General features: G+C 52.9%; 3 protein-coding genes across 5 annotated transcripts; all 3 read left to right on the top strand.

The window, feature by feature from the left end:
* The first annotated feature begins 228 nt into the window (after positions 1-228).
* Tnfsf12 (TNF superfamily member 12) lies at positions 229-8,620 on the top strand. Of its 2 annotated transcripts, none has more exons than XM_051167470.1 (7): positions 229-532; positions 686-736; positions 1,312-1,387; positions 2,453-2,506; positions 2,605-2,640; positions 7,962-8,086; positions 8,210-8,620. In XM_051167470.1, the coding sequence occupies exons 1-7, from the start codon at positions 374-376 to the stop codon at positions 8,459-8,461; spliced, it is 753 nt and encodes a 250-aa protein (XP_051023427.1). In that variant the 5' UTR covers positions 229-373; the 3' UTR covers positions 8,462-8,620. The 2 variants fall into 2 exon arrangements, with proteins under 2 accessions (XP_051023427.1, XP_051023428.1); XM_051167471.1 differs by having other exon boundaries at positions 233-532; positions 689-736.
* A 728-nt stretch (positions 8,621-9,348) lies between these two features.
* Positions 9,349-13,046, top strand: Tnfsf13 (TNF superfamily member 13). Of its 2 annotated transcripts, XM_051167494.1 has the most exons (6): positions 9,350-10,245; positions 10,963-11,041; positions 11,175-11,222; positions 11,416-11,534; positions 11,743-11,881; positions 12,823-13,046. In XM_051167494.1, exons 1-6 carry the CDS (start codon positions 10,015-10,017, stop codon positions 12,930-12,932), a joined length of 726 nt encoding a protein of 241 aa, XP_051023451.1. In that variant the 5' UTR covers positions 9,350-10,014; the 3' UTR covers positions 12,933-13,046. The 2 variants fall into 2 exon arrangements, with proteins under 2 accessions (XP_051023452.1, XP_051023451.1); XM_051167495.1 differs by lacking the exon at positions 11,175-11,222 and having other exon boundaries at positions 9,349-10,245.
* Positions 13,047-14,278: 1,232 nt separating this feature from the next.
* Senp3 (SUMO specific peptidase 3) lies at positions 14,279-23,848 on the top strand. Its single transcript, XM_051167488.1, has 11 exons — positions 14,279-14,489; positions 15,232-15,939; positions 17,398-17,637; positions 17,715-17,826; positions 18,167-18,314; positions 18,424-18,471; positions 19,262-19,339; positions 22,491-22,628; positions 22,806-22,889; positions 23,005-23,055; positions 23,537-23,848. The coding sequence occupies exons 2-11, from the start codon at positions 15,243-15,245 to the stop codon at positions 23,645-23,647; spliced, it is 1,707 nt and encodes a 568-aa protein (XP_051023445.1). The 5' UTR covers positions 14,279-14,489; positions 15,232-15,242; the 3' UTR covers positions 23,648-23,848.
* The last annotated feature ends 302 nt before the right edge of the window (positions 23,849-24,150 follow it).

The raw sequence follows: 24,150 nt of genomic DNA, 5'->3' as shown, positions 1-24,150 counted from the left end.
ACCGGGGCGGTGCTGGGTTCCTGGGGCCAGAGCCCCCATACCCATCCATCGCTGGCACAGTGGCCTGGGTGGATGCCTCTCCACTTCTGCTTTTACTGATTCTCGGAGGCCTGTGTCTGTGGTGGCACTGCGGTTGCTTGCTCGCACACGCCTGGGCGCTGGACGCATCTCACTTCTTGCACTGCACTCCGGGGAGGCTGGAGTTTTTAATCGCACAAACAGTGTCCGGCTTTCCTGTCCTCCTCCGCCCCCCTCCGGCCTGCTTCCCTGGCCCCTCCCTCTCCCCTGGTCCGATCCGCCCACCAGCTCCCCCTCCCCATCCCTCGGGTCCCGGGATGGGGGGGCGGTGAGGCAGGCACAGCCCCCCGCCCCCATGGCTGCCCGTCGGAGCCAGAGGCGGAGGGGGCGCCGGGGGGAGCCGGGCACCGCCCTGCTGGCCCCGCTGGTGCTGAGCCTGGGCCTGGCGCTAGCCTGCCTTGGCCTCCTGCTGGTCGTAGTGAGCCTGGGAAGCTGGGCGACGCTGTCTGCCCAGGTGAGGCCCTCAGCGTACCCTTTCTGGGCGTATTAGGAGTAGAAAGTGCAGAGAAGCAGTTGGGGGCCGAGTGGGCAGAGGGTCAGGGGAGCTGAGCAGGGGTGGAGGATGAGATGTCAGGAGGAGGGCAGGGTGACGCTGCCTCCTTCCCAGCAGGAGCCTTCTCAGGAGGAGCTGACAGCAGAGGACCACTGGGAGCCCCCTGTGAGTAGGCGAGGATGCTGCGTGCAGGATGCCAGCCAGGGAAAATGTGTGGAGCCGAGGCTTTGGCTGGCTGTGGCAGTTGTGTGTGTGAGGTGTGTGCCTTCAGCTGTGTGTGCGTGACGACTCTCGAGTGAGTGTGGCGAGTCCCACGTGGGTGTGTCGGGGTGTGAGAGAGGGTGATCTGGGTGTAAGGAGGTAACTTCTTAGCACAAGGTAAGAGTTGTGCTGCAGGAGTGGGCAGTGCTGATTGGCTGTGAGACTGACAGATCTGAGCCTGACACCAGAGGCAGGCTGCATGAATACGTATCACCTAGGCACACATGCTGTCTGCCCCACCTCCGTGTGTGTGTGTGTGTGTGTGTGTGTGTGTGTGTGTGTGTGTATGTCAGTAGGGTATGGGCTGTTGACTGGGGCATTCAAGTCTGTCTGGTCTCCCCAAAGAAATCCAGCCTCACTCCCAGGTTTGGCCGACCCTTAGGGTTTGTGTCTGTTTCTGGCTGCTGGTTGTTCTGACAGGCCCTGTGGCTGTTTCTCTCTGGAAGGTTCTGTTTGAGCCCTGCCCTTAATTCCCCTAGGAACTGAATCCCCAGACAGAGGGAAGCCAGGATGTGGTGCCTTTCTTGGACCGACTAGTCCGGCCTCGAAGAAGTGGTGAGCATTCGTCCCTCTTCCTACGGGAGCGACAGCACAGGCTGCGTCACTGTTCCACTACACAGTCTTACGAAGTCGGCAGAGCAAAACTGTTATTTTCATAGAGAAACTGAGGCAGGCAGCATAAAGGAGACACAGAGTCACACAGCTAAGCAGTCTGGGATCTAGGAATTGTAGCGCTGCCTTTTGCCACATGGAGCTGCTCCCTGTGGACCACAGATGCCGGGGAGTTAGACTCCTAGAGCCCGCCTAAGGACAAGGTGGGAAGGCTGAGGCCTGGGCTGCTTCTTTTTTTAGTTTTTCAAGGCAGGGTTTCTCTGTGTAGCCCTGGCTGTCCTGGACTCGCTTTGTAGACCAGGCTGGCCTCGAACTCACAGTGATCTGCCTGCCTCTGCCTCCTGAGGGCTGAGACTAAAGGCTTGTGCCACCACACCCAGGGGTCTGGGCTTCTTACACAAAGGCGTCTATGAGCCAATGGCTCATTACTATATATCCAAGGTTGGATGGATGAAATGGCCCTGGTGAAAAAAAAAAAACAAGAAAAAAAAGAGCCGGGCGTGGTGGCGCACGCCTTTAAATCCCAGCACTCGGAGGCAGAGGCAGGAGGATCGCTGTGAGTTTCGAGGCCAGCCTGGTCTACAAAGTGAGTCCAGGATGGCCAAGGCTACACAGAGAGACCCTGTCTCGAAAAAACAAAAACAAAAACAAAAACAAAAACAAAAAAAAGAAATGGCCCTGGTGGTGTGTGTGTGTGTGTGTGTGTCTGGATGGGTGGTAGAGCTAAGCTTGTGTGTGTTAGGCAAACACTCTGCACTAAGCTGCTCTCCTAGCCCGATGTGATTTTTAATGAATAGCTACCTTTTGCTCTCAGAAGCATCCCAATTTGGATGATAAATTATGTTGTCACTGTTATGAAGGAAGGCTAACCTGGAGGTAGGATGGCCAGGAGTTGGATAACACCAAGACTGCTAGGGGCCTCTGCAGGGTGAGAGGCTGGGGGCTAGCTCCTGGGTCCCCAGAGCAGGCTCTCTGCTGATTGCTAAGAAACCTTTGCTTTATTCTTAGCTCCTAAAGGCCGGAAACCACGTGCTCGCCGAGCTATTGCAGCCCATTATGAAGGTAAGTGGCCCAGTGTGCAGGAAGATGGCTCAGTGTGAAGGGAGGAGTGGTGGCAGGGGAAGGGGGAAGTCTCAACAGCCCTCTTCTATGTCCTGCAGTTCATCCACGGCCAGGACAGGATGGGGCACAGGCAGGTGAGTCCCGATCCTCAATGCTGAGCTTTCCCTTGGCCCATCACAGTGTCATCCCCCACCCTGGAAAAGGGCGTCTTCCTCCCTGTATCCAGGCTAGGAGCCCCAGAAATCAGTTTATGGAAGTCCTCTCTAAGTTCTCCGTGACCCTGCCATGGGATTCAAGGAAGACCACCCACCCCTCTCCAGAACCCTGGCTAGCCCCTCCCCAAACCAGTGGCCCCAGCTTTTTCCTCCTACCCTCAGGCTTTTCTAAGAAGAACCTGTGGTCCCTCCTCTGTCTGTTTGTCTGTCTGTCTGTCTCTCTCTGTTCCATCTCTTTTCCTCCAGTGGAACCATTGCTTCTCCAAATGTTTCTAGCCTCTGCCCATCTCTGTTCCCTACATTGACACCATGACCTGAGAACCCCAGCAGACTCAGCTCCGCCCCTTTCCCCATCCTCAACCTCATCACCTGCCCACTTTGTTGACCTCTGTTCTCCAGCTAAAGCCTAAAGCCGTCCTGTCCCGTTGCTTCTCTGCTTAGCGGCCAGTCTCTCTATGTGGTGCCCTCCACCTCACTTCCTGGCTCTTGCTCACTCACAGGGCTGACACCCCTGTGCCCTAGTGTGCCCCCTCTGGACTTTGTACGTACTGTTCCCTCACTTGGAACATCCTCCCACAGTGAAGGACTGGAGGCAGGACGTGAGGGTGGAGGGGACGAAGGCATTAGCCGTAGAGAGAAGGGAAGAACTGGAAATTCAACATTTGGCTGAAAACACTAAGAGAAATGGAGGGATAATAAATAGCATATACGTTGTTTTCTGTGTTTGAGCCGGGGTCTTGCTACTCCCTCTAGGCTGTTCTGAAACTCCTGAGGTCAAGGGACTCTCTTGCCTCAGCCTTCTTAGGGCCTTTGCCTTCACGGCCTTGCTTCACTATCTGAGAATTGATAATGCCGTTTCCTAAGATCTGATTGGCCACGAGGGAACTGGGTTATAAGTTGATTAATTTACTGTGAGATATCTAGTAATGAACAAATGGAGAAAATAGTCAAGCGCATTTCACCAGTGGGTAGTTAGACTGGCCCAGGCTAGGTGAGAAGTGGTCATGGGGTTGTTATTTAAAGCAACAGGGTGATCTGAGGCACGAGATGAGAGAGGAACGCCCCGAGAATGAAGCTGGGCAGAAGGGGAAGCCAGTGGAGGCGAAGGCAGAACCTCAGGCAGGGGACAGGGCGGCGTCCTGAGATCTCAGGCGGGAGGATGTGGCTGTCTGTGCAGAGGCAGAGAGGTCACATGAGATGAACACAGAGATGTGACTTCTGGGTTTGGTAACCTGAGTGGGTGGCTTCAGGACTGTGCTTAGCAGTGTGGACTGAGGGCAGGAAAGGAGAAGGCGTGAGCGGCACTGAGAGAGAGAGAGAGAGAGAGAGAGAGAGAGAGGAGAAATGGTTGGTGGGTAAACAGGGATGTTGGCCAAGGAAAGCCTCAGTCCTTCCAGCAAAACTGTGGGTCGGCACTGGGACCAGCGCTTAGGCATTTAAATCGGTCAGATCCTCATAATCGCCACAGCAAGAAGACACAGGTTGAACCTCCGCCTGGTACATGGAGGCTGTTCAGCTTGCCTGAGTGGTGGAGGTGGGGTTCAAAGCCAGCTAGGACAAGCTTAGGTGCTGAACACGGTCCTCATGAGAGGCACAGTTGGGGCAGCGTGCATCTACCCATAGGCCAGTGCCCAAGAAAGTGGAAGGAATGTTTCTAGAAGCAAGGGAGGACACACTTCTGTCGTCAAGATGCCAAAGGACTACGTGAAGGCTGCTTGTGGGCTTGTGGGGAGAGGTGAGGGAGCCCTAAGAACAGCTAGGTCTCCTGGAGAACTAGGGGCAGGGGAGCAGGAGGTCTGAGGAGAGATGCTACCAAGTCCAGCCCTTGTAGGGGCAAGGGAGTTGCCAGTCATCATTGGACACCCTTTGAAGGTTTGTGGTGCTGAGGTGAGTGACCTAGAACCATTCACACTCCCAAGTATACTGTGCCCTCTGGCTGCAGCCAGCCTTGCCCTAAGCCAGTCTGTACCCAGTGTGCCGCCTTCTCCTTGCTCCCTTCTGGTTCTGAAAGACCAAGTCAGTTCTCCTCATCTTGGTAGATATCATTTATTGGGGCAGTTCATTGAATCAACATACATGTGTCAGGAGCCTGCTGTCCACCAGGGACCAGGGGCATACATGTGTCAGGAGCCTGCTGTCCACCAGGGACCAGGGGCATACATGTGTCAGGAGCCTGCTGTCCACCAGGGACCAGGGGCATACATGTGTCAGGAGCCTGCTGTCCACCAGGGACCAGGGGCATACATGTGTCAGGAGCCTGCTGTCCATCAGGGACCAGGGGCCAGACCACGGTGAGTCATATTCACGTGCCTAAGGATTCACTACAGAGGATCAGCAGACAGTCTTTAATCGTGTAATTACAGTGCTGGGTGACAAGAATTATAGTAAGGTGGCCCAAGATACATGGCACTGCACAGGAAGACAAACAATTTTACAGTGGAGTCAGGGACGCATTCCCCCTGGGAGTAGCGTGGGCCTTAGTAGCCTCAAAGCCTAATTGTATGGTGCTGAGATGACCAGGAGCCATGCAAAGCCAGGCTTTTCCACAAGTCTGATGAGGCTGAAAGTTGTAAGAATTTCATCGCGGCTAGAGTGGAAAGGTTTTTTATATTTATTTTATATGCGTTGGTGTTTTGCCTGCATGTGTCTATATACAAGGATGTGAGATCCCCAGGTACTGGAGTCACAGACAGTTGTGAGCTGCCATGTGGATGCTGGGAATTGAACCCTGGCCCTCTCAGAGCCGCCAGTGGTGCCTTTAACCACTGAGCCATTTCTCCAGCCCTTTTTTTGTTGTTGTCATTTGTTTGTTTTTGCTTTTGCTTTTTTTTTTTTTTTTTTTTTTTTGGTGTTTTTTGTTTTTCAAGGCAGGGTTTCTCTGTATAGTCTTGGCTATCCTAGACTAGCTTTGTAGACCAGGTTTTTCAAGACAGGGTTTTTCTATGTTTTCTATGTAAGAGCCCTGGCTGTCCTAGACTCACTCTGTAGACCAGGCTAGCCTCCAACTCACAGCGATCCACCTGCCTCTGCCTCCCAAGTGCTGGGATTAAAGGCGTGCACCACCACCGCCCGGCTTTTTGTTCATTTTGTGGGAACTGCATTTAGAGTCCTAGGCATGCTGGCTAAGGGTTTTACCACTGAGCTGTGCCCTCGGACCTCGCCATGGTATAGTGTTGGTGACAGCATTACTGAGCTGTGCCGTTGGCCCTCGCCATGGTATAGTGTTGGTGACAGCATTACTGAGCTGTGCCGTTGGCCCTCGCCATGAGCTGTGCCGATTAGCTGCCTCGCCATGGTATAGTGTTGGTGACAGCATTACTGAGCTGTGCCGTTGGCCCTCGCCATGGTATAGTGTTGGTGACAGCATTACTGAGCTGTGCCGTTGGCCCTCGCCATGGTATAGTGTTGGTGACAGCATTACTGAGCTGTGCCCTTGGCCCTCGCCATGGTATAGTGTTGGCGACAGCATGACTGAGGTCTCACACTCCATGCAGTCATTGCACGCGGTCATTGCACGCGGTCATTGCACGCAGAACTCAATGCCCTGTGACTAGACTAGTACTGCAAATCGTTGATGCCACACGCCATGGCTCCAAGCCTTTAACCCCCGCAGCGAGGAGGCAGTGGCAGGTGCAGGCTGGTCTCTGTGAGTTAGAGGCCAGCTCCTGTCTATATAGAGGGCAGCCAGGACTCCATAGAGAGACCCTATCACAAAAACAAAACAAGCTAACAACCCCACAAGGCCAAGGCTGGCAACGTGGCACACAACCCCAGCATGTGGGCAGGACAAGGAAAAGGATGAGGAATCCAAGTTTACCCTCAACTGCATAGCGGAGTCTGAGGCCAGCCTGAGATACATGAGACCCTGTCTCAAAAAACAAAAACAAAAGCCGGGCGTGGTGGCGCACGCCTTTAATCCCAGCACTCGGGAGGCAGAGGCAGGCGGATCGCTGTGAGTTCGAGGCCAGCCTGGTCTACAAAGCGAGTCCAGGATGGCCAAGGCTACATAGAGAAACCCTGTCTCGAAAAACCAAAAAAAAAAAAGAACAAAAAACAAAAAACAAAAAACAAAACAAAAACAAAAACAAAAAAAGTAGTAATAAAACAATAAAGAGCCAGGCGTGGTGGCGCACGCCTTTAATCCCAGCACTTAGGAGGCAGAGGCAGGTGGATCGCTGTGAGTTCAAGGCCAGCCTGGTCTACAAAGTGAGTCCAGGACAGCCAAGGCTACACAGAGAAACCCTGTCTGGGGTGGGGTGGGGGGGCAGAAGGGGGGGGCAGGAGAAGCAGCAGCAACTTTCAATTCATAAACCATGACTCTGTGGCCTGTTAGTCATTTTTTTTTCCAAGACAGGGTTTCTCTGTGTAGCCCTGGCTGTCCTAGACTCGCTTTGTAGACCAGGCTGCCCTCGAACTCACAGAGATCCGCCTGCCTCTGCCTCCTTGAGTGCTGGGATTAAAGGTGTGCGTCACCGTGCCCGGCTCTAGTCATTTCTTTTTATTGACTCAAATAATGTACACACACACGCACACGCACACACACACACCACACACACACACACACACACACCACACACACACACCACACCACACACACACACACACACACCACACACACACACACCACACACACACACACCACACACACACCATACACACACACACACACCACACACACACACGCACACACACACACACCACACACACACCACACGCACACACACACCACACACACACACACACCACACCACACACACACACACACACACACACACACACACGCAATTTGTAGTCCTTCAACGTCAGCTACTTCAGTAGTACAGAAAGTACTACCTTTTCTTTTTTTTGGTTTTGGTTTTGGTTTTTGAAGACAGGGTTTCTCTGTGTAGCCTTGGCTGTCCTGGACTTTCTTTGTAGACCAGGCTGCCCTCAAAACAAACTCAACAGCGACCTGCCTGCGTCTGTGTCCCAAATGCTGGGACTCCTTAATCTCCCCAGAAGCGATCACCAGTGACAATTTGCCCTGAAACTTCCTGGTCACATTTGTTAGATCCCGCCACACAAAAGTAATTCTCACCGTGGGGCCCGTAGGGCATGGCTCCTCCCTCACTCTGGGCCATTGGTATCTCTTCTCGGTAGGGTGGACTTCACACAGATGGAAACTCGGTGGGTTCCTGGGGAGGGTGGTGGCGGGGCTCCTCTAAAGGGACTCTCACTTATCCCTACACATTCACGTCCAGGTGCCGATGGGACAGTGAGCGGCTGGGAAGAGGCCAAAATCAACAGCTCCAGCCCTCTGCGCTACGACCGCCAGATCGGGGAGTTCACAGTGGTCAGGGCGGGGCTCTACTACCTGTACTGTCAGGTAAGCCCTGCCTGCCTCCACGGACAAAGCAGTGGCGAGCGGGGTGACGGGTTTGGCTTGGGAGACTCTGGGTTTCCTGGGGGAAGGCACGAGGCCTGGGTTTTGCGTGCCTTTCTACCCCAGGTGCACTTTGACGAGGGGAAGGCGGTCTACCTGAAGCTGGACTTGCTTGTGAACGGTGTGCTGGCCCTGCGCTGCCTGGAGGAATTCTCAGCCACAGCAGCAAGCTCCCCGGGGCCCCAGCTCCGGCTGTGCCAGGTGTCTGGGCTGTTGCCGCTTCGGCCAGGATCGTCCCTTCGGATCCGGACCCTCCCCTGGGCTCATCTTAAGGCGGCCCCCTTCCTTACCTACTTTGGACTCTTTCAAGTTCACTGAGGGGGTCCTGCTCTAAACTTTACCCAAACAGCTCTCAGAGCACCACGGCCCCTCCCAGCCCCCCACCTGCCCCTTGCCCCAGCCCTGCCCTCTCTTTCAAGGGCAGCCGGCCCTTGGTCACGTGTCTTCCATTCCACAGACGTACTCCTGGTCTTTAGCGTTCCATCCCACCCCGACTGTCCACCTCACTAGCTCCCAGAGCCCCGGGCCACACCTCCCGGGACACTGTGTTTACTGACTCTGTGCATCAGGCACCAAGATGCGCTGGACCTGGTGGCAGGAAGCGGAAGTGCCTGGGACTGCGCCAGAGGTTGTCAAATGCGAGGGTGAGAGCCCAGGGTGAGCTCCTCCGTGGATCCCTGTGGATTTTGAAAAGATGTTATTTTTATTATTGTTGTGACAAAATGTTAAGTGGATATTAAAGAGAATAAATCATGATTTCTCTCTTCTTTGGGGCTCAGGGTTAACCGAACGTTGTGGGGAGGGAACTAAGGGACTGGGAAGCAGGGGGCTTGCATGCCTCCAACCTGCAGTTTTAAGTAGAAATCACAAAGGCACCAGAACAAAAAGAAAAGAAAAGAAAAACCCATACATAACATACAAACGACAACAAAACACCTGGCCCTCGGCTCAAAGTACTGCAGAAGCAGCCTCATTTCCCTAGCAGGCGGATTTCCTGCTGCAGGGGGAATCCCTGAAGGAGCAGGGCCCTTCTTCCTCTTGGCGGCCTCAGGACACCCAACAGTTGAGCAGGTGCTGGCACAGGCCCTGGCTGGGAGATGGGGTGGGAGCTAGCCTGGGGAGAACTCCAGGCTCCTAGCTACACGGATCTGGGGAGGAGGGCTGCAGTGGCTGGGGGGGGGGGGGGGGCTTGGGACCTTTTTTCTTTTTCGTTTTTCTCTTTGTCCAGGGAGCCTTATGTAACAACTCTTCTTGGGAAACAGGAAGTCCAGCTTGCCAAGTTCAGCACAGGGAGTAGTGCAGGCCTGGTTCCAAACACACCCGGCCCAGCCTTAACCCCAGCACCCTGCCAGCTTCTTGTCCCTGGTTCTCCCTGCTGACCCCGAAACCCCCTTCTCATCTCCAGTCACCCCTAACAGACCTCCTTAGAGATCTTGCCCATGCCTGAGTCAGAATGCCCGCCACACTCGCCTTCTAAAACTCAATGCTGCCCAGCATATACCCATCCCCTGCTCCTGGCACCATGCCCCATAACCAACTGACCTTCCCTCCTCCAACTCAGGGGCCGCCCCCGGGCTCCTGAATGCTGGCCGCTCCTTCTAGGTGTCCTCGGGCCACTCTGTCCTTCCAGGATAACTGGCACCAGAGTCCCCTGAGGCCGGGGGTATGTGTGCGCGTGGGGAGCAGGGGCACTGGTAGTACCCCCAGCTTGATTTCTTCCTCTCTCTTTTTTATTCTGAAGTTCCTTTTTATTTCTCCCTTGCGTCACTACGCTCTTCCCTTGGGTGCCTTTGCCTGTATCCCCACCCCTCCCTCCTACCTCCTGGCCACCTCGCTCCTGAGACCACAGCTGCTGGCAGGGTCCCCAGCTCATGCCAGCCTCATCCCCAGGCAACATGGGGGGCTCATCACGAGAGCCAGCCCTTTCAGTTGCTCTTTGGCTGAGTTGGGGGGCCATTCTGGGGGCCGTGACTTGTGCTGCCGCACTACTGATCCAACAAGCAGAGCTCCAAAGCCTGAGGAAGGAGGTCAGCCGCCTGCAGCAGAGTGGAGGGCCTTCCCAGAGGTGGAGAGACTCTCCGTGGCCGAGCCTCCGGGCACAGGTGGGTAAAGGGAGATGTGAGTGCAGAGGTGAGGAATGGCGGGGGGGGGGCATTGTCTCAGGGCCCCTCAGTCTGCAAAATTTCAAGTGGCTGCAAGAGGCAGCCCTGGATTTGGAAGTTGCAAGGGAACAGCCATTCCAGTAAAATAAACTGTTAAAGGTTAATTTTTTTTTTTTTTTTTGGTACCAAAAGCACTCTGGTTTTTGGTTTTGTTTTGTTTTTTTAAAGATTTATTTATTTATAACATATATAGCGTTCTGCCTACATACTGGCCTGTACACCAGAAGACGGCACCAGATCTCCTTATAGATAGATATGAGCCACCATGTGGTTGCTGGGAATTGAACTCAGGGCCTCTGGAAGAGCAGCCAGTGCTCTTAATCTCTGAGCCATCTCTCCAGCCCTGGTTTTTTTGGTTTTATTTTTGAGACAGGCTTTCTCTGTGTAGCCATGGCTGTCCTGAACTCACTTTGTAGACCAGGCTGGCCTCAAACTCACAGAGATCCACCTGCCTCTGCCTCATGAGTGAGTTCTGGGATTAAAGGCGTGCGCCACCACGCCTGGCCCCAAGAACACTCTGAAAGGCAGTCAGTGCTCAGACCAGGGACCTAGGACAGGTAGAAGTTCCAGCTAATCCTGGAGTTGGGGAGGTCTGGGAACGGAGGATGTCTGAGCCTGTCACATCTTAGTCAAATTCCGGCCCTCTTTCATGAGCAGAGTCCTGATGTCCTGGAAGCCTGGGAGGATGGGGAGAAATCCCGGAGAAGAAGAGCAGCACTCACCCAGAATCACAAGAGTGAGTGAGCCCCGGGGTGCAGTGGGGTTGGGAGGTGAGCCAGAAGCATGGGGAATGCTGGCCAGAGCCGCAGTGAGGGTGGAGGGGAGGCTCCGGGGCAGGCCACACTGCTATTCCCTCCTTCTCTCCCCAGAGAAGCACTCAGTTCTGCATCTTGTTCCAATTAACATCACCTCCAAAGGTGAGCACTGGTTTTTTTTTTTTTTTTTTTTTTTTGAGCACTGTTTTTGAAATAAGGACATTGTGGGAGGGGCAGCAATCAGGAACTGCGGGGTGGGGGTGGGGGGCCAAGAGAACACCGGGAATGAGAAGGAGGAAGAGCTCACGTATCTGTGGGTGTAAGGAAAGCTGACCCACCACATCCTCACCTCCAGTGGACTCTGATGTGACGGAGGTGATGTGGCAACCAGCTCTTAGGCACGGGAGAGCCCTGGAGGCCCGGGGATACCTTGTCCGGGTCTGGAACGCTGGGATCTATCTCCTATACAGCCAGGTAACCCCAGACAAGCCCTGAGCCCACCTGTGGACATGGAGGCCGCCTGGCTGTCCTTCTCTCTTATGTCCCTGTCTGTAATGTAACGAGGGTTTCGCTGGTCCCCCTTTCCCCCCGACTGCCTGGCTCCTATCAGGGGCCGTCGGGCCTCCCAGGACTGAGCCTTGCCATCCTGGTTGTCCTCAGTATCTCCTCCCTCCCCTGACAGGTCCTGTTTCATGATGTGACTTTCACCATGGGACAGGTGGTATCTCGGGAAAGCCAAGGGAGACAGGAGACTCTGTTCCGGTGCATCCAAAGTATGCCCTCTGACCCCGACCGTGCCTACAACAGCTGCTACAGCGCAGGTGCGAGCTGTGGGGTCAGGAGAGGGCTGATGCGAGGGAGGAGGTCCCACCAACTCGCGCGGAGCTGACTTGGTGTGGGGAGTTACAGTCGAGAGTTGGGAATTTGGGCGGAGAGGTAAACCTGAAGACTGGAGACCGAGATGCCCAGGCCCCTTACAGGGAGTCAGGGTACAAGCCTGCGGACAACTAGGCTCATGCCTACAACCACAACTAACAAAAGCTGAGGGAGGAGGCTTGGCTTAAAGTTCAAGGCCAGCTTAGGCTACAGTGTGAGGCTGCCTCAAAAAGTAAGAAAGGCCAGTGAGGACTGGAGAGACGGCTCAGAGGGTAAGAGCACTGGCTGCTCTTCCAGAGGTCCTGAGTTCAATTCCCAGCAACCACATGGTGGCTCACAACCATCTATAATGAGATCTGGCGCCCTCTGCTGGGCTGTAGGTGCATGTGCAGGCAGAGCACTGTATGCTTAATAAATAAATCTTTTCGAAAATAAAAAAGGCCGGCGAGGTGGCTGAATTAGTAAAGATACTTGTCCCGTCCCTCAACCCTCACCCCCTGAACTGGAGCCCTAGGAACCCTGTAGAAGAGGGAAGGCACCGATTCTCCTAAATTGTCCTTTCGTCTACTCATGCACACGTCGCCCCTGCCCCCAATGAAAACATAAAATCAAAATGGAGGAGGGGGTGCCGGGTGTGGTGGTAGATGCCTTTAATCCCAGCACTCGGGAGGTAGAGGCAGGTGGATTTCTGAGTTCCGGACCAGCCTGGTTTACAAAGTGAGTCCAGGGCAGGTAGCCAATGCAAACACGGAGAAACCATGTCTCGAAAAAACAAAAACAAACAAACAAACAAATAGGAGGAGGGGCTAGAGCGGGCAGAATGAACATCTGAGAAGTCTGAGGTGGCCGTGTTTCACTGAGCATCTGTCCTCTCATCTCCCCTCAGGTGTCTTCCATTTACATCAAGGGGATATTATCACTGTCAAAATTCCTCGGGCAAACGCAAAACTTAGCCTTTCCCCGCATGGAACCTTCCTGGGGTTTGTGAAACTGTGACTGTGCTGTAAGAGGGGGTCCTAGGCTGGAAAGCACAGTCGGGTCCACCCTGGACACTGTCGAGCTGGCCAAAGACAAGCGGAAGACAGCTCTTTGGTTTGGACTTCGAGACGGTTGTCCGTCCTTTTCCCTTTTCCGCTCTTACGCTGGGCTTTGACTTCGTGGATATTAAAAAGGTAGAATATCTCGCGTTTATCTCCCACCTGGCCCCACATTCTGTTGTTGTTGTGTGTGTGTTAAGGGGGTTTTGCAGGCTGTGCCAAGCCTTGTCCCCTGGAAGGCATCCAGAGCAGCAGCACCACCTAGCGCCAGGCCGAGGGACGCGCGCAGCCTCCTCGGCTAGGGAAAACCTGGCTCCTGGCCACACCTCTTCAAGCGTCCTCCACCTCAATTTACAAGCCCGGGGCTCGCCTCTACCGTGTCTCGTCACCATCTAGGAAAATGTGTTTACAGTGCGTCGGTCTGCACGCCTTCCATGTCCCCCAACCCCCAGGTAAACTTCCAGCCTGGGTATTATGCTTCCCGCCTTTAATCCCAGTACTCGGGAGGCAGCTCTCTGTAGGTTCGAGGCCAGTTGTGGTCTTAAGTTGTGAGTTCCAGGCCAGCCTGGGTTACACGAGTAGCGTGACTGCCTCAAGCAAACAAAACAACAAAAGGCTCTCCAAGAGCCGACTGGTATCCGGGAAGCTTTTATGTACTGGACGCCTTGGCGCGCTGGTCGCTGTTTCCTTAATGGAGCCCTGCTTAAAGTTTAAAAAATAAAAATAAAAAAGGGCCGGACGTGGTGGTGCATGCCTGTAATCCCAGCGCTTGGGAGGCAGGGGCAGGTGGATCGCTGTGAGTTGGAGGCCAGCCCGGTCTACAGCCAAGGCTACACAGAGAAACCCTGTCTCGAAAAAACCAAACAAACAAAAAAAAAGAGAGAATGAATGTCGGGCCCAGCCCTGCCTCCATTTCCCCAGGCGCCTAGCCTCAGGCCAGCTGCTGTAGGGGGGCCCTCCCCCCGACATCCTGGCCATGCCCTGGGAGGCGCGCAGGATCACCCGGAACTCAGGCCACCGAGGAGCAGGGAGCAGCCGTGTGGCTACAACGCGGAGCGCGAGGTCGCGCGCGACACGCAGGCGTATGGAAGGGGCGAGCGGCGGGGCTGCCACGCGCGGGGAAGCCAAGTGGATGTGCGCAGGCGCGGCTCCGTCCGGCGGCCCGGGCGCCCAGAGGTGGGCGGGACTGGGCAGGAGCTGGCCGCGCCGGCGCCGCTCGCCTGGCGTGACGTGTTAACTGTGCGCCGCCAGCGGCGGTGGGCCTGGGGCTCGCGGGCGGGGAAGGAGGAGGAGGGGAGGCGGCGGCGGCGGTGGAGGTGGAGGCTAGGACCGCGTTGGAGGCCGCCGCGGTGGGGAGGCGCGGCGCGCGGCCCAGACCCTTGGCTTCGTGAATTGAGACGGCTCCGCCTGGAGACAGCAGGAGTGGCGGGGTCGCCGCCGTCCGAAAGATGAGCCGGAAAGCCTGAGGCGGAGTCACCCGCCTTGGGGCCCCGTGTGCCCGGCTTCCCCGCTCCGGGTGAGGACGCCCCTTCCCCTCCCCCAGCCCTTCTGTGGCCTCTTCCATTTCTGGTCTCCGCTCGCACCTAACTGGGCCCAGGAGGCCCTTTAAAGGACTTAGGACCGGTGTGTGCCTAGTCGCCCGAGCTTTCGGAACTGTGCCGGGGCAGGGAGGCATTCGGGTCTCCCGTAAAGGTTGCAGAGGGGCCGGCCGGCCTGGCCCCCGCGGCTCCGCTCTGTCCCCATCTTGATTCAGTCGCTAAGCACCGATTCGGTTCGCTTCCAGTTTTCTTCAACATCTTACCCACTCATTTCCTGAGCCGGAACCCTGGCACTCACTACCCTTCCCCCACACCTGAGGCGTGTGTGTCCCCCTCCCCCATATCATTCCAGGGTGAAAGGGAACTTCCCACTCGGGAATCAAGTTTTCCCGGTGAAAGTTGTCTTCCCAGGTACCCATTATCAGGATTCCAGGCTGAGCCATCGCCCTGAGCAAAGTAACCCTCCGACTTATCCTAAGGACACCCATAGTGACTTTAAAGGGGAGCTTGGAGATAAAATCCCTGAGGCCTGCCACTCAGTCATTTTCTTTTGCTTATTGGCCTGGACGAAAAGACGGCACACTCTGGGGACGAGGTTAACTGGGAAGAACTGAAGTTCCTAGTGTTTAGATTTTTCTTTATTCGTATATGAAATCAGAGGGAAAATGCTGAGGAACTTGGAGGAAGTAGGGTGTTTGATTCTCATATTTTGTTTCACAGGGTACTGGAAGATGAAAGAGACTATACAAGGGACCGGGTCTTGGGGGACTGAGCCTCCGGGACCCGGCACCACTTACAACAACCCCAGACGAGAGCGGCTTCGTTGGCCCCTTCCCCCCAAACCTCGGCTCAAGTCAGGTGGCGGGTTTGGGCCAGATCCTGGGTCAGGGACCACAGTGCCAACTAGACGCCTTCCTGCCCCTCGGCCCTCTTTTGATGCCTCAGCTAGTGAAGAAGAGGAGGAGGAGGAGGAAGAAGAGGAGGAAGAGGCAGCAGCTTGGAGGCTACCCCCGAGATGGGGCCAGCTGGGGGCCTCCCAACGTCCTCGCCCTCTCCGACCCTCTCATAGAAAAACGTGGTCCCAGCGCCGGCGCCGAGCCATGAGAGCCTTCCAGATGCTGCTCTACTCAAAAAGCACCTCGCTGACATTCCACTGGAAGCTTTGGGGGCGCCACCGAGGCCGGCGGCGAAACCTCGCACACCCCAAGAACCATCTCTCCCCCCAGGAAGGGGGTGCAACGCCACAGGTGCCATCACCCTGCTGTCGTTTTGACTCCCCCCGGGGACTACCCCCACCCCGGCTGGGTCTGCTTGGTGCTCTCATGGCTGAGGATGGGATGGGAGGGTCTCCACCAGTGCCCTCTGGGCCCCCCATGGAGGAAGATGGACTAAGGTGGACCCCAAAGTCTCCTCTGGACCCTGACTCGGGTAAGGTGGGAAATGGGATGGGAAGGGTGAGGAGCCTGGAGCACCGCGAGTCGCTGCTAGGGTGGAGAACTGAGCCCGGGGAGCCGAGTGAGGCATCCAGCATAGCGGTGATGAAATTATCTCCTTAAGCCTCAGTTTAAAAGCCCACTGCAGGGCTGGAGAGATGGCTCAGAGGTTAAGACCGCCACCTGCTCTTCCAAAGGTCCTGAGTACAATTCCCAGCAACCACATGGTGGCTCACAACCATCTATAGTGTGATCTAATGCCCTCTTCTGGCCTGCAGGTGTACATGCAGGCAGAACACTGTATACATAATAATGAATAAATCTTAAAAAAAAAAAAGGGAGGGGGAGGACAGGAGAACAAGGAGTCAGCGAGCCTATCGGCAGTAGTCAGGGCTCTGACTTTGAGCAGGAATGATGAGGGGACACAGATAGGAAGCAAACCCTTCAGTAGCTCTCCTGTGGCCTTGATACGGATGACAAAGAGAGCTGTGGTTTAGGAAATGAGTGTTGTCCGTTCCTCTCAGGATAAGGCCTGGATCTGCGTATCTCCACAGGGCACTTGCTGTTCTTGTGGAATGGGACCTTTACCAGTAGAAAATATTATCTATAGATTTTAACATTTTTATTTAGAATATTTCCTCTTTAGAGAACTCCAAATAATTTAGCATCCCCATTAATGTTATTGAGTCTTTATTTTTAAAAGTTTATTATACACTATTCTGCGCAAATGTGTGCCTTCAAGCCAGAAGAGGGCACCAGATCTCATTATAGATGGTTTTGAGCCACCATGTGGTTGCTGGGAATTGAACTCAGGACCTTTGGAAGCAGAGACAGCGCTCTTAACCTCTGAGCCATCTCTCCAGCCCTATTGAGCCTCTCTTATACATTGTACACTCTTAGGTGTTAAGCATATATTGGGAGCAGATATTCCTGAAGTCTCTCTGAATCCTAGTCTTTTGCTTTCCTTCTGCTTGTGAATAGAAACTATTATTATTATTATTATTATTATTATTATTATTATTATTATTATTATTATTATTATTACTACTACTATTATCATTTTGATATTGTTTTTCCAGACAGGGTATAGCCTTGGCTGTCCTGGACTCACTCTGTAGACCAGGCTGGCCTCTGCCTCCCTAGTGCTGGGATTATAGGCGTGCGCCACCACGCCCAGCTCATTTATTTACTTTTTTTTTTTGTTTTTGTTTTTCGAGACAGGGTTTCTCTGTGTAGCCTTGACTGTCCTGGACTCACTTTGTAGACCAGGCTGGCCTCGAACTCCATTTATTTACTTTTAATTAAACTCTTTGGATATCCTTACGTTAGGCTTTGGAGCTCTGTGTTCCATAGGGTTTATATTGCTGCATTGTGCTTCAGTTTGTCCTCTGTGATTTTATGTGTGTATGCATCCATTCTTCCACGGTTTCTCTTCCTGTTCTGTGCCTTGTAGGCCTCCTCTCCTGTACTCTGCCCAATGGTTTTGGGGGACTGCCTGGTCCTGAAGGAGAACGCAACCTGGCACCCCCTGATGCCAGCATACTCATCAGCAACGTGTGCAGCATTGGAGACCATGTGGCTCAGGAACTTTTTCAGGGCTCCGAGTTGGGCGCTGCAGAAGAGGCAGACCGGCCTGGGGAGAAAGCTGGCCAACACACCCCATTACAGGAGGAGCACGTGACCTGTGTGCAGAGTAAGCCCCGAGAGGACCCCCGTCTCCTTCTGGCCAGCTCCGAGATCTGCTCTCAAGCCTCGCCTTTCTCTCTGCAGGCATCCTGGACGAATTCCTGCAGACCTACGGCAGCCTCATCCCCCTCAGCACGGATGAGGTCGTGCAGAAGCTGGAGGACATTTTCCAGCAGGAGTTCTCCACGCCCTCCAGGTGGGCGGGGCGGGGTGGGGGGGTTGGCCCTGCGGGTGGGCAGTGTTTACTCCGTAAAGGGTGTGTTTGGGGAAGTAAAAGCTGCAGCTGCAGCAGAGGGAGCTGTAGTGAAGTGCCAGGCTCTGTGGGGCACTTGGGAGGGTCTCCATTTAGGATACTGTGGGACACTGAAAAGCTTAGGCCTGCGTGTTCCTATGCCTCTTTTGGGGGAGTGGGAGAACCCTAAAAAGACTTGTGAAAAAAGAAAAGGTTAAAAAACCTTATTCTAGACAGTAGTGGATATTTCTGTCTGCCCACGCCCATCAGCTCTTGTTTAATTCCGACACTTTGGCCTGTTCAGGAAGAGCCTGGTCCTGCAGCTGATTCAGTCCTACCAGCGGCTGCCCGGCAACGCCATGGTGCGAGGCTTCCGCGTGTCCTACAAACGGCATGTGCTCACCATGGATGACTTGGGGACCTTATATGGTCAGAACTGGCTCAATGACCAGGTAAGAGGATGAAGATAAAAGGGCTGGAAAAGCCTTTGGGGTGGAGCCTCTTGCACAGTGGAGCCCTGTGCCATTGCACGCCCTCGCGCGGCCCCTCTCTCCCCCTCAGGTGATGAACATGTATGGAGACTTGGTCATGGACACAGTCCCTGAAAAGGTAGGCCAATCAGATTCCTCTGCGCGGCTGCTTTCTCCTGAGACAGGGTTTCTCTGTGTAGCCTTGGTTTCCCTGGGACTCCACATACAGACCAAGCCAGCCTCAAACTCAGAGATCCGCTTACCTCTGCCTCCCCAGTGCTAGGATTAAAGGCGAGTGCCAACACTACCCAGCACTAACCAGATTCTCTAGTCCTCAAAACTTAGGCAATTCTGAGCAGTTTTTTTTGTGGTTGGTTGGTTGGTTGGTTGGTTTGTTTGTTTTGAGACTCTGCCTCCCAAATGCTGGGATTAGAGGCGTGCGCCACCACACCCAGCCTTTTTTTTTTTTTTTTTTTTTTTTAACATCTGTTATCTCCATTTTATATAACTAGGGTCTGTGTTTTGGGAAGAGAGGTAGTAAGTGGTAGTCTATCCATTTTAGATCTGTAAGCCAATCTTTAGTGTTTCTTTAGTTAACGTCAAGAACTGAGACAGGAACTTAGCTGTAAGTAAACGTTAATAACAGTCCTACTTTCTGGGCATGGTGGCACACGCCTCTAACTCCAGCACTCTCTGTGAGTTCAGGGCCAGCCTGGTCTACATAAGCACAGCCAGAGTTACACAGAGAAACTCTGTCTTCAAAAACAAAAACCGTTCTCCTATCCTGTTAAGGGAACTAGGCTGCAGTGGTTGAAGGCACTTCTCTCAGGCATGTGAGGTGGGGTGTGGGTGGGGAGGTGGAAAGGCAGCGTCGTGGGCAACTCTGAGGCCTTTTAATTCTATCCAGCTCTTTTGTGTCTTTGGCACAGGTGCATTTCTTCAACAGTTTCTTCTATGATAAACTCCGTACCAAGGGTTATGATGGGGTCAAAAGGTGGACCAAAAATGTAAGTTATGCATTCACAACTGCTGTGTAGCACCTTGTTTCTAAAGAAAATGTAAGAGTTTTGCTTTCTGTGAGTCCTTTCCCCAACCGAAGTCATCACTGTGCTCAACATCAAGTGTTGTGTGTGCTGGGCACTCTCGTAGGAACTAAGGACACAAGATTAAATAAGGGACAAGTGTTGCCTTGATGACATGAGGCTCATTTCAGTGCGTCATAGAGTGCTGTGAACACACCAAAATAGCAGGTGTGTCACCCTAGACCTAGGAAGGCCTTCCTCCTCTGAGGGATAGGAGTTGCCATGTGCAGTATGGGAAACAGTGTTCTAAGCAAAGGAGACTCAGATAGAGAAAGACTATGCCGTGAGCACAGTGACAAACCATAGGATGGTACAGAATTAGGTAGATGAGGCATGTAAGGAACACTGACAAAGATAGTGTTATTCTGAGTATATTGAGAAGCCACTGAAAAATTACATTTAAAAAAATACTTTTTTAAACTTTATTCTATGTGTATTGGTATGAAGGTGTCAGATCCTTGGAACTGGAGTTACAGATAGTTGTGAGCTGCTATGTGGGTGCTGGGAATTGAACCCAGGTCCTTTGGAAGAGCAGAAAGTACTGTTAGCCACTGAGCCACCGCTCCAGCCCTGCATGAATGTGGGTATGCATGCCATGGTGTGCACGTGAAGGCAGAAGACAACTCAGAAGAGTTAGGTTTTTCTTCCGTTCCATGGGTTCCAGAGCTCAAACTCAGGCCATCAGGCTTGGTGGGAGCCGTCTTTCCAGCCCTGCCAGCCTAGAGGTGCCATGCTCCCATTCCGTGATGGAATGCAAGGGGAAAATAGTCCAGGTAAAGCAGCTTGACTGGAGCACCCAAAGGAGAGGCAAGAAGAGGTTAATTAGTGGGGTGTGGGGCACACACAGTCCCAGCACTCAGGTGTATTGCTGTAGTTTGTGCAGGACAGCCAAGTCTACACAGAGAGACCCTGTCTCAAAAAAAAAAAAAAAAAAAAAAAATAGGCTAACGTAAGGTAGAACTAGAACGTCCTGCAGCTTTCATGTAGGAGATGAGAGCAGTGGGGGATGATATTTGAGTTTTGGTCTTAAGTAATGAGAAAAATTGGGAGAGGAAAAGCTGGGCATGGTCTACAAAGTGAGTCCAGGACAGCAAGGGCTACATAAAGAAACCCTGTTTTGGGCTGGAGAGATGGCTCAGTGGTTAAGAGGACTGACTGCTCTTTCAGAGGACCCAGTTCAATTCCCAGCACCCACATGGCAGCTCACAGCTGTCTGTACCTCCAGGATCCAGCACCATCATATAGACATACAGACAAAACATCAATAAAAATAAATAATTAAAAAAAAAGAAAGAAGCCCTGTTTTGAAAAACCAAAATAAATAAATATGTAAAAATAAAATTAAAAAATTTTGGGAGAGGAACAGGTTTTTCTGTAGATGCAGAAATTTCTGTAGGTTTCTCTGCCTTGTAACTGAAAAGCCAGGAGGTTTCTACATGACAAAGGTGACTTTGGTTCTAACACAAGTCTTCCTCCTGTCACCTAGCCCTACCCCATCTCCCCAGGAAGTAGCTAGCACTGCAGCCCGACAGCACTCCCCTCTGGACGACACCCAGCCCTAGCGCCAGTATTTAATGTCTGCTCAGGTTACTCAGGGATGTGTGAGGGCCTCATTTTCTAACAGTAAAAGCAAGAGTGACACACGGTTACGTACCTGAGATGAATTTCTTTTGTGGGTCAGCGAGAAGGCCCAGCGGGCGGGCAAAGGTGGCTGCTGCCAAACGCCTTGAGTTTGATCCCTGGGACTCACGTGGTGGAGGGAGAGAACCAGCTTGTCCTCTGACCTCCACGCATCTACTCTGGCATGTGTGCCCCTCCTCCCAATAATAAACATGTAATAAGAACATTTATGTCTGTCTTGTGCTGTTTACTTATGTGACCTTGAGCAATTACTTTCCCAATTTGCAGTTTCCTTATGTCATGGGTGACAGAATTTTATTGTAGGGTGACTGTAAACCTTAACTGAGCATTTCAGACCATACCTTCAATGTGACAAGTGAGACTAGTTTACTCCCTATAACGCTCTCTCCCCCTGAAAGACGGCCAGATAATGAAGGCTGTGTGTGTACGGGAGCTTTGTCTCCATGGACATCTCTGCACCACATGGCATGTCAGAAGTGGGCGGCAGATCCTGGGACTCAAGTTACAGATGGTTGTGAGCCACCACGTGGGTGCTGGGGACTGAACCCAGATACTCATGAAGAGCAGTCAATGAATGCTCTTAACCCATGAGCTATTTCCCCAGCCCTAGAGTCTGTGCTCTTACCTAGACCTTTTCCTTTAATGTATAAGTACCTGGCACCAGACACAGTCTCCTGTAGCAGAGGCTGGCCCTAAGTTTGTAATTCTACTTCCCAGGTGCTGGGATTACAAGACCCATGTGTGTTCTGATGCTACCTTCTGTTTTTACCTTTCTTCTTCAACCATCACATAACATCAGCCAGGTGTGATGGTGCACACCTGTAATCCCAGCAGGCAGGAGGCAGAGGCAGGAGGATCTCTGATTTGAAGCCAGCCTGGTCTACATAGTGAGTTCCCAACCAGCCAGGGCTATGTAGAGAGACCCTGTCTCAAAACAGCATCTGGGCTCCGCCTATGAAGTGCATGGAGGGACTTGGGTTTGATCCCCACATAAGAAATCCAGGCCAAGGGTAGTTGTGGTGGCAGTGCTTCAGGAGTGGAGATATGTGGGTTTCTGGGACTTGCTGGCCAGCCCACCAAGCTTACTTGCTAGGTCCTAGGTCAGTGAGGGACCCAGTCTTAAACAAAAGGTTGACGTTGACAGCAGAATGACACTCAAAACTTGTCCTCTGGCCTCAACATGCATGGCACATAGAACACACACAGAATCTTAAGAACAGGGTAGGGATGTAACTCAGTAGTAAGTACTTGCTTAGCGTGCAGGAGACCCCAAGTTGTATTTCCAAAAGTGTCACCATATGATGCTGAGCTTTGCCTCGCAGTCCATGACCTCCATTTTGTGACTGCTTTATCTGTTCTGTACACTTTCTTTTGAGCCCTCATGGCAATCAGCTGGGTTCTCTGTCGTATCTGACTTCAAGCACTCTCTGTTCAGGTGGACATCTTCAATAAGGAACTACTGCTGATCCCCATCCATCTGGAGGTGCACTGGTCCCTTATCTCAGTCAATGTAAGGCAGCGAACCATCACCTATTTTGACTCACAACGAACGCTAAACCGCCGCTGCCCTAAGGTTTGAGGGGTTGTGGGAAAACAAGTAGTAAAGATGTAGGGAGATGTGGCAGCAAGTAATCTCAGGCAGAACTGTGGGCTGTGAGTCTGGGGGTTGAGTGGCGTGGTGTTTGCCACTGTCATACTCTGCATTAAGCCAGTAAATAATCAGATACCACTTTTTTCCTTGCCCACATAGCATATTGCCAAGTATCTGCAGGCAGAGGCGGTAAAAAAAGACCGACTGGACTTCCACCAAGGCTGGAAAGGCTACTTCAAAATGGTGAGTTTCCAGAGGGAAATGTCGTGTGGTGCTGAGCATGGTGGGTGGGGCCAGAAATGAACTCAGCCTCGGGCGGGAGCCTCAAGTGAAGAGATTCACACTTTCTGTTCCCTAGAACGTGGCCAGGCAGAACAATGACAGTGACTGTGGCGCCTTTGTGTTACAGGTAAGCAAGGGGGGGGGGGGGCGCCTCTTAGCTCTGCAGACGCTGGCTCAGGGTGGGTGGGAGGTTTTTGCCTCAGCTGGTTCAGGAAGTAGAGCAGCATCTTGATGCCTGACGGCCCGAGTTTGAGCTCTGGAACCCATGGAGCGGAAGGAAAACCTAACTCTTGCAAGTTGTCTTCTGCCTTCACGTGCACAGAAGCCCTGCTCCATTGGTCGGCAGGCCTGTCTGCATCTCAGCAGGGACGGGTTTTCTGGCTTTGGTCCTGACACATAGGCTTCCCACCTTCCTCCTTCCAACTCAGTGTATCTCCACCTTACATGCTGTGTGTGTTATGTAGGGTGTCTCTAAGCCCAGGCTGTTAGACGCTAATGCCGGTCTGTGTGAGAAGTGGGGATCTGTTTAGTGCGGAATGTATAGCAGTCCTGACTTGAGAGCGATGCTCTGTACAATGGTTCTCATGGCCTGCTTTGTTGGCACCCAGTACTGCAAGCACCTGGCCCTGTCTCAGCCCTTCGGCTTCACCCAGCAGGACATGCCCAAACTCCGACGGCAGATCTACAAGGAACTGTGTCACTGCAAACTCACTGTGTGAGCCTCAGACCCCAGACCCTTAGCCCAGTACTGGGCAGGGCAACAAGGGAGACCCTTCCCAAGAAACTCCAGTTCCTTTGTCTCCCCACCCAATTCCCTTTGGTTTTTCATATTTAAATGTTTGATTTCTGTATTTTGTTTTCTTTGCAAGAATGTTGATTTCTGATGGGAGGGGAATGGCCACATACAAGCCCTTTTCTCCCTCTAGGGAGTGTTGCCTGTGGCCTAGGTGGAGCATATCCATTCCTCCTTCCGTGTTCAGGGGGCAGGAAAACAGCGTGGGGGGTGGGCGGGCGAAGGGACTACTGCCTGCCAGATCTTCAAACTTTTTTTTATATATAAATATATATAAAAATGCCACGGTCCTGCTCTGGTCAATAAAGGATCCTTTGAAGATACCTAAGTGGTGGTTTTCCTTGAGAGGCCCTAATACAGCAGCTGCTGCTGTTAGCTGCCCCTTTCAGGTCTTGAGATCTTAGAAATCAGCTTTCTATCTACGCCAAC

Source organism: Acomys russatus, chromosome 25 (assembly GCF_903995435.1).
Source record: "Acomys russatus chromosome 25, mAcoRus1.1, whole genome shotgun sequence".
Lineage (NCBI taxonomy): Eukaryota > Metazoa > Chordata > Mammalia > Rodentia > Muridae > Acomys > Acomys russatus.
Note: the sequence above shows the minus strand (reverse complement) of the source record. Positions and strands in the feature narration are given on the sequence as shown.